Source organism: Solea solea, chromosome 18 (genome assembly GCF_958295425.1).
Source record: "Solea solea chromosome 18, fSolSol10.1, whole genome shotgun sequence".
Lineage (NCBI taxonomy): Eukaryota > Metazoa > Chordata > Actinopteri > Pleuronectiformes > Soleidae > Solea > Solea solea.
In genome coordinates, this window is record NC_081151.1 from 16,981,990 (window position 1) to 16,997,680 (window position 15,691).

Below are 15,691 nucleotides of genomic sequence, written 5' to 3' on the forward strand. Positions count from 1 at the left end.
TGTATATACACATATATGTATATATATATGTATATACACATATATGTATATACATACATATATGTATGTATATATGTATATACACATATGTATATATGTATATATATACATATATGTGTGTATATATGTATATATACATACATATATACACACATATATACAGTATATATGTATGTATATATACATACATATATACACACATATATACAGTATATATACTGATGAAAAACACACACACACACAAACTCTCACACTAGAGCAGGCCTTGGTGTTTCCCCTCAGCACTTCATATCCTGGCTTAATATTACCATAGCCTCATAAACACGCCGTGCTGCCTCATTAAAAAAAAGAGAGTACATAGCAACATTAGCATTTCACCAGCAGGCCGCTTATCTTTTGCTAAAGCGACCACAGGTTCATCTGAGTCTGAATCACCTCGATTACCAAACCACAGGCAGCTGTCGTTCAAACCACGTCTAAATTAGCTCCCTCCCATGATAGGTGATAATTAAGCATCTCGTTGTGGAGTGGCACGTGTCCCGACGTGACGCGGGGGAAACGTGAGATCACTGCCAAGGCAGCACTTCTATAAGCCTTGCAGCCTAATAGCAGAGACTGGGTTTATAGAGACGTGAAGAAAATTACAGGAGAAATAGACAAAAAAAAATTGCCAGAAGAACACTGTTCACATTAAAATGCAGCCAAGTCCCTTATGACATGCTGTAGCCTTTGCTGAGTTACAGCAGCAATGAACCCACTCGGTAATCAGCTACCAGGAACACAGGGAGACTGGAAGCATGTTACGAGCCTACTACGCTTTACGCCTGCAATTTAATTTCCCATATGAAATGAAAAAAAAGAAAACTGCATGTGAGACATATTTGGGAAAAAGGCTGTAAATTTAGCCTGGACCAACTGTCAGAGGACCTGCTCAGTCAAGATTTAACTTCATCTTCACATCATTTCATACCAGTGTCATTAGATACTCAACTACAGTTATTATAACTTTTACACCTCATTAAGACTCATCCGGTGTGTGGGATCTGTGTATTTTGAGATACACATATCTCCTCCAGATTGATTGATTGATTAATTGAGTGATTGATTGATCGTTTGTCTACTGTCTGAGTAGTAAACCGGTGCAGTCTTTTGACCAGGTCTCCCTAATAAGAGATCTCAATCTTTACGGACTTCTTGGTGAAATAAAGGCAAAATAAAAACAAAAACACATTAATATTTTCCTGATTTCTCTGGTGCACATAAAACAAAGAAATCCTTAGAACGGAATAGTTCTGGTTTGTGGACATTCAATTTCATTTCCAGGTTTGGTCAACAATTATTCAACATTTTACGGAACAAACAAGTACTAAATTAACCAAGAGAATAATCAACAGATTGACTGATGATGAAAATAATCATTAGTTGCCGCCCTAGTTCAGATATAAGTCTTTATAATTTTTAATCAGACTTTTTTTTAGACAGGAGGGGAGTTCCATTTTGAATGGGGAGGCTGTAAGATATATTCTAGTCAACATTCATGTTTTTGTTGTCATATTTCTTCAGTGTTTATAATGATAATATAAATAATTATATGTATTATATAGAGAGATGTACTGTATAGTAAGTAGAACTACTTCACTACTGTAATTAAGTACTAAAATGCTAAGTAGCTAGCTAGCCGCGGTTCCTGACATGCTGCGGCGTTCTCTTAGCAGCTAGCTAACGTTAACTAGCTGGCTATCATAAAGCCTATGTCACGCTGGATGGTGTTTTTGACCCATATTTTTGTGCCGCCTAATCATTACATAACACAATACTTCTACTTTTACGTTCAGTACTTGAGTCGTACATTTTAAAATAAACGACTTGCAATACTTGAGTACAAAAAATGTTGAATACTTCAGTGCTTCCACTTAAGTGTGGTGCTTAGAGAATACTTCAACTTCTTGTACTTTTACTCAAGTCTTGGTTTATACGTCTCTGATTATATATAATTCATCATGCCACCATCACAGCATATATTTGTGTGTTTAGGAATGTATCTAACACCCTGAAAGGGCGACCTCCTCTTTGTTACGGGTGGGTGACTTGATTGTACTTTGTATAATCTGATACCACGGATTTGTACATTAAAAAAGGAAAAAACATTAATGATTTTAACCCTTAAAACTGCCATGTTTTTGTCATGATGCATCAAAATATAGTAATTTGAACAGGTTTCAATGAGCACATTTTTGTGCGTAGGTGTGTTAGTGTGAGTATTTCAGTCAACATTGTTTACAATAGACTGAAAATAAAAAATACACAAAAATGCACAACCTGGCATAATTTTTTAACAATATGCATGAATAAAGGATAAATGTGAAAGATAGAAAAAAGAAAACCATCCTCTAATGTGGATAGCTCATTTTAGTCGGACTCATTAGTAGGTTAAAAGGCCTGAAGTGAGATGTTTTAATGGAAAACTAAATTTAGGGTAAAAGTTAAGTGTAGATAAGCTTAAATCTGCAAATATGTTCTGGGAGGTTTCTGCTCTGTGACTGTTTTAATTAATAATGATTTTTTTTAAAAAGGAAGCGAGCAGGTCGCTCTGCCGTAAAACATGGTTGCCCTTTAAAGACAGGCAGCGGTCAGCGGTGTTGCTGCGTCTCCAGAGGCTTGTAATCGCCGGATGAAGCGGCTGATTTGATGACTGGTTAACAAGGCGACGTTCTCCCGTCCTCAGTGACAGACAGCCGGTCAATAATGAGCTGCAAATGAAGCCTTCACTCAGACAAAGTCACTGCGAAGTGCCGCAAACACGCGGTCGACACAGGAAAGCACTTTCACTGGGATTAAACCTGGGACCTTTTTAATTACGGGAACATTTTTTTATCCACTCTGTCCCATTCTGCGGACATTATGATATTCCTGGAAATGAATTAATCTCATTTCAGCTAAAAGCCATGCAATGTAATACCCACCGGTGGTATTAATTTAAGAGGATAAGGTACGACAGAGTATTGGGGCCAAACTACAGAAAACATTTCTTAATCTTCCCAGAATAAATTTGTGATATTATGAGAATAAAGTCATAATTATTATTCAAGCAAAATCTCAGCTGCACGGGCGTCGGGATGAGGATCGCGGAGCATTTTGTGACGTTACATTATGGTTTGGTACTTGATCTTTTTGTCACATCAGCACCACATTATCATCAACATCAGGACTTTGAAAAGCTTGTGAAAGAAATCGAGTTTGTTTGGAAGAAAGAAAAACACAGACTTGGAGGAAATCGTCTTTTTTCTGGAGGAGGAAATGGCCGGTATTGGTCGACTGTAAGGCTACAGCTGGTTACATCAGCATTCTGTTGCTATTAATAATAATATATTTAGTTCAATCATGATAAAAATGACTTTATTTCTTGTAAGACTATGACTTTTTCTCATAAAATGATGACTATTGTTTGATTTTAATCGTACTAAAACTAATATATATATATATATATATATATATATATTTGTGTAGAATCCAAACGTGTCACAAGAAATTCAGAAGCATCCGACGTGTATGTCTGAGCTGGGGCAATTTCACCAACAACCCAACGCTGCACCTCAGGAAAGATGCACAGCGATAACACAACAGCGCAGTCGTCTATATGGAGATGGAAACTCATTCAAAACAGACATTATATATGCAATAAAGCAAGAGTGTATGAGCCACGGCTGCGATTCACGGTCACTTTCAAAACAGGAAACGTTAAATCACATATTTGTGGGGGTTGCTTCATGCAACTTCCAAGGGCAGGACATTGTTTTTCTGATTTACTGTCTGGATTTTGTCCATATTCCCGCAAAATATCTACATTTTGATAGGGTTTGGAGCGAGTGTAGCTGGAGTTACATTTGTTCTGTTAAACTAATATTCTCAAGATCACAAATGAGCTGCAAATACAAAGTTCAAGTTGTGTTCATTCCAGCTCATTTGGGATTGCCTCCATTTAATATCATGTAAAATAATGATCATTTACATATTGCTTTTGATGTAAAAACAAATCAGAGAACATCACGTTCACCTCTGGGAAGCTGTAGGAGACATTTCGCTGAACATTTTAAAGACTAAACAATCCATATTTTCATCAATAATTAAAACGATTGATCGTTGCAGCTCTTTCATCGATGTAACTGACAGCTTCTGGGTTAAGTGGACCAGGTCTTAACCAGGAGTCTACGAATAAAATTGAATCTACAGAGCTGAATCAGGGTTTGGCACTGATGACGCGCCCTGTCTGAGTCTCTGGAGGTCACCAGAGCTGAATGGTCTCCATGGTGCAGCCTGGCACACACAGTGATCTGGTATTAATGCTGGTTATCCATCATGACAACTGGGCGGGTGATGATGATGCTGAGCATTCACAGCTTTCAGCACAAGCTACACCTGCAGAGTAAAGGCCCGAGGACTGTTTCACAAAACCTAGATAGTGAGTTAAGCTGGGATCTTCCACTAATCCTGGTTTAAATGGGCCTTAGCTGTAAGTACGTAAAGTTTATTTATTTATATAGCACCTTTTATAAGTGCTTTACAATAAAATAAATATTAAAAGAGACAACGGATAAAAACATAATTCACATTCAAGGCCATAAAAAGGCTTCGAAGAGTCTTTAGCTGCTTTTTAAATGAATCCACACACAAGTAGTAAGAAATAGAGGCAGCCACTGCCTGAAAGGCTCAATCCCCTCTACTCCTAAAGTTTGTTTTGGGAACAACTAACAGCCTCTCAGGGTGTGGGGTAGGTGTGTGAGGTAGGATCAGGTCAGAGGTGTAAGAGGGAGTTTGTCCATAAAGCTCTAAAAGTAGGGACCAGGATTTTAAAATGTCCTCTAAAATGAATGGGTAGCCAGTGGAGTGAACTCCTAATCCTGGCCTGGCCTGAGTAAAGTATACACTGATCATAAAAATCTATCATCATCCTCATCATACATATCAAACATTAATGATTTTAACCCTTAAAACTGCCGTGTTTTTGTCATGATGCATCAAAATATAGTGATTTGAACGGGTTTCAATGAGCACATTTTTGTGCGTAGGTGTGTTAGTGTGAGTATTTCAGTCAACATTGTTTACAATAGACTGAAAATAAAAAATATACACAAAAATGCACAACCTGGCATCATTTTTTTAACAATATGCATGAATAAAGGATATAATATTCTAGAAATTAAAAGGCAAAAGCACAAAAATGTGTCTCGGTGTGTTAAAGAGTTTAACGGGGCACCTCAAGATGGTGGCTACCCTAAAGAAAACCCCTTACTTTAAGCATATAAAAAAAAGCTTTTTCTAAGGCTCCAAAAACCAAAGATTACTTTAAAGCAATTATACACTTATAAAAAACAAACTTATGGGTACTTCTCATTACCGTAACTCCTCAGACCATTTGTTTTATCTAGAAAATTAAAAAAAACTATGGACTGGCAATCTGTCCAGGTTGTGACCCCGCCTTTCACCCTATGTAAGCACCTCACGTGACCCTCGACCCTCATGTGGAGGATAAAGCGATAGAAGACGGATGGGTGGATACGAGAAAGCGGAGAAATAGAGCGTTGCGCCCATATACTTGTCATTACGGTAGACTTCGGGACTTCCGCGGAATGACCGTCCAATCAGACAAGATTCAACAGCGCGTTTGTCTGTGACGTGACGTCAGCTTCTCACTATACGGTTGAATAACACCCCCCCCCCCCCCCCCAAGTGTTACACACTGCACCTTTAAATCATATTTCTTAGTGTGAAGTCAGCAGGCTGTCTACATGCATTGAGTTCCTGCCATGTGATTGGCTGTTTAGATCTTTCTAAAGACAGGTGTACCTATTAAAGTGGCGGGATAAACTGATCAGACTAGTTCAAGTATGGCTTGCTCTGTAATCCCGAATTTTTTTTGGTGTATTTATGACTTGTTTGTGTCTCCAGCTCCAGCGTGTTTAATTTCGCAGAACATGAACAAGAGTGAGTGCAGAGGTTTGTTTGGGTGGATGAGCTTCACAAAGTCTGCAGAGGCAGCAGCAAGGCCTCGCACGGTGGGCATGAAGGTACAAGCTCTGTGGTGCAGCTGTAACATTACAGCACTAGTAATAAATGACTGTGCAGGCTGGTGCATTATGAAAAAAAAAAAAACACCTGCTTCAAAGTTTAAAGCCACAGAGGGAAGAAGATGCTGGTGCTGCTGCCCGTGTTTGCAGGGACTCACCTCGGGATGCAGTTCGGGGACGATCCGTCAATCTCCCACGTTGCAAACAGGTTCATGGGCACCGGTCTGTTGAGAGCCCCGCTGCCGGGGAAGCTCAGCCGGCCACTTCTCTCCGCCATGGTCCGGACTGAGGGCGGGACTGTCCGACACCGAGCGAAGCGGGCTTTGAAGACAGCAGACCGCTGCTGGTCGTCTTCAAGTGTGCGAGTGTGAGTCCGTGGAGATGAAGAGCCTTCACACGCTCACGTCAGTGCGATGTGAAGGGCGGGAGGACGAGCTCATTTCTCCGGTCGCGTGGAGTCCGGCAGGTCGGTGTCAGCGAGTAACTGCAGTGAAACACGGACTCACCCGCGAACGAAGCAGTGCTCGGCTTGTTGTGCCTACCACGCTGCTCCTGGTGTATGGAGGGCGATTGGTGCCACACAGGTCCCAGGAGGCGGAGTCACAAGTAAAATGTGATTTAAAAAAAGTAAATAAAGTAAATGCAATATAAACAGAAAAAAAATTGACAAATTTTTATTGTCAATTTTACAGGACATACACTGCATAGACATATAATATAAAATAAAATTAAATATAAACATAAAAAATAAAGTAAGATGTGATTAAAAAAAATGAAGTGAAAGCAATATTAACATATACGTATATCTATATATGTGTATATACATATATACATACCTATAATCAAAGTCAAATTTACCACATGTACAGGGCATACACTAACCCTACAGTTAAGATATATAAAATAAATAATTAGAAAAATATGTAATAAATAAAATAACATTAGATATAAGCATTAAAAATAAAGACGTGATTAAGAAAAATATGAATATGAATTAAACACAAAAAAGTATATATAGCATATATGTTTTCTCCATGTGCCCAACTGCAGGGAACACTTACGTCTCTTCTGTGGTGACATTTTAAATAATAGTTTGCATACTCATGTCAGCATTTTATTCATTGTGCAAAATAAATAAACATTAAAGAAATATATATATAGTAGTAGTACTAGTCGTCATATCAGGGGACTGTGGTGTGTTTGTTGACAATATTGTAAAGCCAATATCGGCATTGCTGAGAGTACACTTCTTTGACTCTTATAAAAGAACTCTGACCATTCACTCCTTCCAAAATGCACACTCACATAAAAAAAACATAGTTAAACTGCGGTTTAAAAGCATGGTTAAAACACACTATCAATTATTGCACATCTATATAAATAAAACTGTCCTTTAACGTTCATCTGTTCAATCCATTAATTAAGAAAAGAATCCATAGACTGTGCCTATCTCAGCTGTCATAGGGCGATAGGCGGGGTCACACCCTGGACCGGGGCCACATATATAGATGTTCTATGGATGCATGTTTTTGGACTGTGGGAGGAAGCCACACACACACATGCAAAGTCCATGCTTGAACCTGGGTCTTCTTGCTGCCAAGGCAAGAGTGCTAACCACTACATCAACCGTGTGGCCCAATAGATTAACTGATCATTCAAATCGATCTTTAATTGTAGCCCCCACTTTTATTTTTCATGTTATTAAATGGCACAAATTATCTGCTATAAATGGCATCATTCAGTTTCTTCAGCCGGCTTGTTACGTGGCACTAACCACCCCTCATATATTCATGGGAGGACAAACGTCACTGACAGTCCCTGGACTCCGTGGGTGCAGGTGCAGACGGGCGGGTCCGTGGACTCAGGTTGAGACGGTTCGATTCCTGGGCTGTCACGTGGTCCACTGCTGCACCTGCAGCACTTTCACTTGTGACGTCACAGTGGCTGCTGCTTGTAGAAGAACGCTTCAAAAAAATAGAAAAGGGGTTTATTTGAAAGTTTTTAATGTGTTCTATTTATTTTTGTTCTGATGTTTGTTTTATTGTATTGTTGAAATGCTGCTCACGTGCCACTGAGCATTTCATCAGTCACATGAACAGCTTCCTGCTTGTGAATAAGTTGAATATTGAACATGAATCAGATATTACAGTACATTGTCCTGTTATGGCACTGTTCTTTAAGAAAACACTGCCACCATGTGGTGAACAGTGAGATAGTTTTCAGATTTAACTTTCAGGATTAACATGAGACAATGGCTAATCTGTTATTACATTAATCCAGCCAGTTTGTCTCCAAGTATAATTTTAATAAGGACTTCAAGTGGTACTAACACACTCCCTACATTCATCAGTCAGGTTCACCTTCATGGTCCAGTCCAGGAAGTGGATTTGTTTCTCACTGTGACTCATTTCAATAAGAGGAACGAGGATTCTTTCATAGGAAGAACCTTCACATTAAATAGTGTGTAGTCCAGCGCTTTCTGAAGTACAGGCCGTGGCCCACTAGCGGGCCTTGTAAGTATTGCATGTGAACCTCACACAGTATATTGATATGAAATGTCTTCTTTTTACCAGTTTACTTCAAACATAAACTCATTATTCTTTTTCATGTTTTTACTGATTTATTTTTGCATATTTGCTTTTTGAAATATCTTGTTTTAATTTTAAATAACTATTACTGTATTTTTTAAGTTCATTCTTTTTTTTTAACATATTGATTGGAAATCTTATTTTAACACTTTTAAATTAATAATTCTCTTCATTACTTTTATTCAAGGTTTTTTTTTCATGACATACAAAACAAAAGACAAACAATACTGGCCCAAGAAAGGAAGGGGTGGAATCTTTAACTTTATATTGATTTCTTAAAATTCTGTCCCTATGCTCTTAAAAAAGAACAAAAGTATTAACACCTTGAATTGGCCTTAGTTTAATAAAGGAAATGCAATTTTATTGATAAGTCACTTTAGATAAGATATGGGTTTTTACTGCCACAAAAACTCTGCACCTCGCCCTCACTGATACAACTGAGAATTTGGCCTCATATTTAAGATTATCTAATCAGATTAGTTTTACTAGTGTAACCCAAGTGCATTTACAAACTCCACAGGAAGCAACAACTACCGTCCTTCAAAATGTGAAGACCCATGTCCAAAATCTAACTCGACCTTTAACCTCGCATTATAAAATCCCGCTTTTAAACACATTGAAAGGTTTATGGTGCTGGAATTTGACACGTCTTACAAAAGAAAAAAAAATCTTACGGATTCAAAATCATCATTTGTGTCAGTGAGTGACTTACATTTGTGCGATCATCAAATGACAAAAACAAAAGTATGACCGACTGATTTAAGAGTTTGTGAAACTTTTATTCAATTAAACTGCAGAGAACAATTTTAAGAGTCTCACAACCTGCACTCAAAATATAAAAAAAAAAGAGAGTTGTCATTGTCCCTTCTGGTCATAACAAAAGAAATGTAAATATGCAGCAAGTTTTATTGGTGATAAATCAATCAACATTTCTTCTTGCCAAGAAAGACACTTGTGCTCAGAGTTATGTCACAAGCTTGTTCTGGGGATTAAGTAAATAAAAAAATGGGGTGAAAAGGGTCACTAACAAGATAGTCCTGATACAGCAGTGTTTAAAAAGAGCTAGTCAAAGTTAGATTACAACATCACTACACGAGGAAGCTGAAATTAATCACCAACTGAGATGTTGTATTTCTAATCATTACATACATTACCAGGTCAGCGAACGCACCATGTGAGAAGCAGAATCACAGTTTCACAGCGATGCCAGGAGCTCGCATTACAAAACACAGACAAACTCAACCTCAAACAACCAGGCAAAGCAGACGGGAGAGGATGGAATCAAAATACGGCCAACAGCTTCAACAGACAGCGGGTTGTCATTGTGGGTGTCATAAAAATGTGAGGAGGGGTTTCAAAGAGGGGAAAATAATATTTTCCTGAAGGAAGCACATCCAAACTAAAGAAAAAAAGGAAATCAAAATTCATGTGGGCACATTAATATCTGAAAATCTTTTTCCAAAGAAGCCGCATAAAAGGCAGTTCCCTCCCCTTCTTTAAAACAAAAACACCATACAGGCCTATGGTGATCCACTACCAGTCTATTTTGGGGCCAGCATGTGTATCGACCTCAGTGTTTGCTGTCTGCGGAGGCTGAGCGGGACCTGGAGCGGGACCTGGAGCGAGAACGTGGTGAGCGGGACCGGGAGCGGGACTGCTTGTTCTGAGCTGGAGGTGGGGAGCGGGAGCGGGAGCGAGACCTGGATCGGGACTTGGAACGAGACTTGGATCTGGAGGGGGATCTGGCTCCAGACTTGCCCCCTCCTCCTGATGTCTTCTTCTCAGGGGTGCGGCTGAGTGACCTGGAGCGGCTCCTGGAGCGGTTTCGGCTGCGGGAACGACTCTTGGAGCGAGAGTAGCTGCGGGAGCGGGAACGGCTCTTGCTGCGACTGTAGGGAAACAAGAGTTAGCCACAAGTTATTAAACAGTATTTAACATTCACATGGCAGTAACTTAATGTATTTAGGCAGGTAGATGTGCTTAAAATCATCAGAGTAAGAATGGTCCAAAAGAGAGAAACTAGCCAGTGAGCTGCAGTTCTGAGAAAATGCATTGTTGATGTGCAAGACATTCAGGTATTAGGAGTCTTGTGTACCTAATAAAGCAGCCTGTGAGTGTATTGTACTGATTATGATTATCCACCCTATTAAGTAAGTCCATGTGCTTTTTAAAATCTTTTTTTTTAATAAATAGTAAAAGAAAAGTCACCTTCTCCTGTCTTCAAAGATCTTCAGCTTGCGTCCATTTAGTTCCGTCCCATCAAGTTTGGAGATGGCATTCTTCATATCACTGCGAGATGCAAACTCAACCACCCTGTGTTCAAGTACAGACATTTATTAGGACCCAAGAATGAACACAAATTAACTGATAAAAACAACAACAACAACTCACCCTTCATTTTTGTTGGGTCTGTGTGCGTCCACAAAGGTGACTTCACCTGCTTTTCTCATCAGGTCTTTCAGGTCCTGTTTCAAAGCACAATGCAGGATTAATAACAGCACAGAATAAGAGATGCCAGCGAGAGCAGTTTCTGACCTGGAGGGAGAGAAATGAGCAGGCAGCAGAAACCAGCACACACAGAAACATGGGCTATCTGATACTGACATTGTCATTCTGTAATAAGCTCCCATTTCTGTGGAGGGCTTGATAACAAGAGCCATTGAAAATGCTTTGTAAGAGTGGACAAGTGTTGCCTTTTTGTTTTTTTAGATAATATCCCATAAATTGGCTCCTTGACTTTGTGTTGTGTTTGGCTCATCAGCAAAAACCTGATTGAACTCCATAGAAAGACGCCTGAAAGACCAGACAGCAGGGAGAGGATTTTATGTGTCAAAGATTAAAACTAGAGGTCGACCGATACGAGTTTGCCTTTGGCCGATGCCGATTTTACAATAATTGATGCCTTTTGTTGGCCCATTATTTGTCATTTAAGAACACCTATGGTCTGTATCTCCAATTCACATTTAATGTCTTCACTGCAGTGCAATGCATGTAGAGCATTTTCAATAAAATTAAATGGGTCATCAAAAAAGTCATCTTTTGGATAAAAGTGAGGACAAAATACATTTGTCATGATTGGCTGATTCCCAAATATTCTTTATCTGAATACCGATATCGGCCCTTTTAAATCGGTCTACCTCTAAATACAACTTACTGAATTTATGTTTGAAACGCTGTAATAAGGGGGCGGATGACAATAGTACAGTGAGTGAACAAAACCCAATGGGCGGGTTTCTTTAGGTTGATTTTAAAGTGATTTGACTCTACAGAGGTTAAGTGTTTATAGAGTAAAACTGTCCCCCTTCCTATTTGAGACTGTTACCACCCGACCCTAAACAAACCCAATCACATGAGTTTTATGCTACTTACCGCTCCATACCCAGGAAGATATTAGAATAGAGCCACTTGTCCAAATAGCAAATGGGAACCAATGCAGTGTTAAGCCCTTGAGAAACGACCTCGGCCTTGACTCAGCATCCGGCCTCCTCAAGTAAGGAACCACCAGAGAGCAAGTAGAGGAGAGGGGTGTGCGCCCGACTCAACACCCCACCCCAGCTCCATCAGCAACAGAAAAAGACCCAAATGAGCGTGGATTTGAGGGGGTTACAGCAGTCGGGGATGCCAGAACCTCCAGACTGTGGCTACGGACCTCCTAAGGCTACCGTATCCTGCGCTAGACCACTTTCACCCGCTACGGGGCCCAGCCAAGACTTTAGACCGGCGGCAACTGCGTGTAAGGAGAGGCACCAAATGGACACTATTCAGAAAAACAACCAAAAGAGGGCGCTACACACTTCTGAGACCTCCGGCAGAGGGTGTGTATTCACCTCCGATGTAAAGGAAACCATTTAAGAGCAGCTGTTAAAAAAGGGTAAAAGATTAGATAAACTGCTTTATGTAGATGGTGGGAAACTAAAAAAAAGTGGGCTTTCTAGTGTACTTACTTCTAATGTTACTTTCTTTTTCTAACCACTAACAAATTGAGCCGGGTCCGATCAAATGAGCTGCTTCACTTTTTTTTTTTTTTTTTTTTTTTTAAAAGCATGTCATTACAAGGTGACTACATAATATGAAAGGGCCTGTGTTGTACGGCAGAGAAGAAAGTGAAGTCATCTCGTACCTGCCAGCTGATCCGTGAAGACAGGTTCTCTACAATGAGTCTGTGGTCAGTCCGCATAGGAGGGCCATATCTGTAGAACCAAAGAAGAAACACTTAAAACATAATCACACAAAAGGGGCTCTCGGCACTCAACTCTACAATCCTGAGATGATGTTTTCTTACCAGTGTCAGTTTCACTTCATCTTTTAGTGAAGCTATATTTACAGCCTCAGGCCTGAGTAATATTTGAATTTCATTCAGATGTAGAGCAATTGACTCACTTTGTTTTGCTTAGCCCTGTTTGAAAAAGGTTTAAAGCCCCATAGTCTTTTTGCCACTGTATTTGCAATTGCACCTGTCAAGTCTCATTTTCCAACTCATTCTTAAATGTGTGGAAAAATACACAATCATAGATTACCACATCACTAGTAAACGTGTTAAAGATCCACACCTTTTTCCCTCTGGCCTTTCCTTTTCCTTTGCTACTTAACCGTTTAAAAAAGTGTACTATACAATTTTATCATTATGTTCATGTGGTGCCTTTTTCCCCACTTTGGTAGACCCAAGTTGACATACCTGGATCCACTGCTGCGGGACTGGCGGTAGCTGTCTCCTCCTCTGCCGCCACCTCCGCCACCACCGCCGCCACCACCACCACCTCCTCCGCCGCCACCGAAACGGCCCATTCCAGGTCCACCACCTCTTCCTCTTCTAGAGCGAGCATGTTCGATAGTAACCCTGAACAAGAAAGAGCAGGTTAATCTTCTGTTGATACAAACTATGTCAAACTGATTCTAACAGAGTCTTTACAACACTAACAATGTATAGAATATTGGGAGGCTTGTGAATTATCAGTGTTAGCTAACCTTGTTATCACAGTAGCCACACACTACACTATCTATCTATCTATCTATCGTGATAGTGAAACGGGCTTAGAACACAAAGAAACCACACAAGATTAGATTATCACCTTTCGCTGCACAACTCTTTGCCATTCAGCTCGTATACGGCATCATCTGCATCTCTATGGTCATCAAATTCCTGAAAAGAGGACAGCCACGTGTTAACTAAGAAGATTAAAATGGGAGACTGGATCAGACGTCATGATTTAAACAAGTCACTGCGGTGACACTTACCACAAAGCCGAATCCATTCTTCAAGTTGATTTCCCGAATCCGTCCATATCCCTTGAAAAACTTTTCGACGTCTCTTTCTCTGGCATGTGGGCTCAAGCGGCCAATGAAGACACGACAGCCACTCATGTTGTCTGCACAAGTGGAAAAACGTTTTGGTTAACATTTAACCACAACAGGAGGGAAGTGGAATACAGACAGGTCAATGTTTAACTTTTGTCAAATAACATAATACACTTGTCAAAAAAAAACCTTCAATGTAAAACTGCAGTGATGCAGTTTTCATTGCTTTTGTCAATTGACTATCCGATTGTTTTGAGTTTAACATGTAGGGAAGTAATCATTTGCATTTTTATGCAGTTTATGTTCATGTTGAGATTCAACAGTGAACTTGATCTATTGGATATCTATTCGACCACCACTGCAAACTGGAGATAAACAAGTTCCAGTCAAACTGGTTTCATTTGTGGAATTACAGCTTTGTTTAACAAAACACCGAGGTCTCATCCCCCACAACGTGTTACGTAAACCCAGCTGCCTTTAATGGTATCTGCTCTTTGACACAAATAATAAGTCAGCGATCTTGGACTTTGAATTTGTCAAAAAATGTCATTCGAAAACATGACCCGGGTTTACCATTAACACCATAAATATATATATTGTATTAAAAACATTTACGAGGGGTCGACCAACATGTGGTTTTCTGTGGCAAAATCTCTATATGGCATGTTCTCTCTAATGATATTTTAGAGTCTTTGTATTTAAAGCAATGACGCAGAAAGAACACGGCGCTTTAATTTTACCGACTAAAACGCTTGTGCAATCTGCAGCACGTTTCTGAGAACAAAAACGTGTAAAACCACATGGTCTTACCGATACGGGCCATTAATCCCGATTTAACATAGACGTCTATAATTAACTTCGGTGTAATGTCGGGTACGGGTGCGGGTTTTACTAGTTATCGGGGTATTTTCAAAATGCAGTATTTTGTATTTCAGTTGAATTTGAGCACTCCCTTAGCCACAGGATGTAAAATTGAATGTAGGCCCAACTCGAGCCTGAAGACACGTTTACATAACTCTATGAAAGCAGTTTGCCGATAAAGAAAAACAAACGTTAGGTGGAATCCAATTCCTGAATGTTTTCCTATAAGTTCAGTTTTTTTTTTGCAGGCAGACTATCTATTAAAAGGTGAACAGTACATGTTTAGCGTCGAGCTTCCACGGTGGCTTTAGCTCGCCTCGAGGTCGGCTAAAGCTAACAAGCGTTAGCGAGACACGATTAGCTGTTGGAAATGAACGAAGCCCACGGATATATAAGTTACAAAAATATGCACTTTATATGCACAATGTTGTTGCTTAACCTTGATTAAAAAAAACTTACCTAAATGGTGTCCTTAAATCGTCAGAGTATCGTTTACGTCGCCGGTTAGCTGCAACTGTTCGCCACGCCGTTCACTCGACTGTATCAAAATGGCGAATGAGTCAAAGGCGCAAAGAAGCAGGACTAAGAAGAGCTCTCTTCGGGTTGCCAGTTCCGGTTTGGCGAGTTTAACGAGTTTACACGTCGATATTGCCTGAACACGTGTTGCATAACATGTATTGATCAATTGCATCAAAAAGAGATACACTCTTCCCAGGTTAAATACACTAGGCTGATTGTCTTTACAATTTATAGAAAAATAAATGGAGTTTAGTGACAAAGTTAAAGAGAAACGACATGGATATGGCAACCCAGGCAATGTTTTCGTATTGGAGCAAAAGTGTAAAGACCCATTTCTTTGTGTGATCCGTGGTCGTATTCTCC

At 39.7% G+C, this 15,691-nt stretch overlaps 2 protein-coding genes across 6 annotated transcripts in view; both read right to left on the minus strand.

Moving 5' to 3' along the window:
- Positions 1-6,621, minus strand: part of pacs2 (phosphofurin acidic cluster sorting protein 2) — a 70,570-nt gene extending 63,949 nt beyond the window's left edge. For 3 of the 5 annotated variants that reach the window (XM_058614551.1, XM_058614552.1, XM_058614550.1), the window contains exon 1: positions 6,224-6,621. In XM_058614551.1, coding sequence (XP_058470534.1) covers positions 6,224-6,342 — 119 coding nt within the window. In that variant the 5' untranslated portion in view covers positions 6,343-6,621. The remainder of the gene's footprint in view (positions 1-6,223) is intronic. The other 2 variants (XM_058614554.1, XM_058614553.1) reach the window with 1 other exon arrangement.
- Positions 6,622-9,411: 2,790 nt separating this feature from the next.
- On the minus strand, positions 9,412-15,421 carry srsf5a (serine and arginine rich splicing factor 5a). Its single transcript, XM_058614563.1, has 8 exons — positions 15,269-15,421; positions 13,889-14,019; positions 13,723-13,793; positions 13,329-13,490; positions 12,774-12,843; positions 11,045-11,118; positions 10,862-10,966; positions 9,412-10,542 (listed from the first exon to the last, which is right to left on the minus strand). The coding sequence occupies exons 2-8, from the start codon at positions 14,012-14,014 to the stop codon at positions 10,224-10,226; spliced, it is 927 nt and encodes a 308-aa protein (XP_058470546.1). The 5' UTR covers positions 14,015-14,019; positions 15,269-15,421; the 3' UTR covers positions 9,412-10,223.
- Between the last annotated feature and the right edge of the window lie 270 nt (positions 15,422-15,691).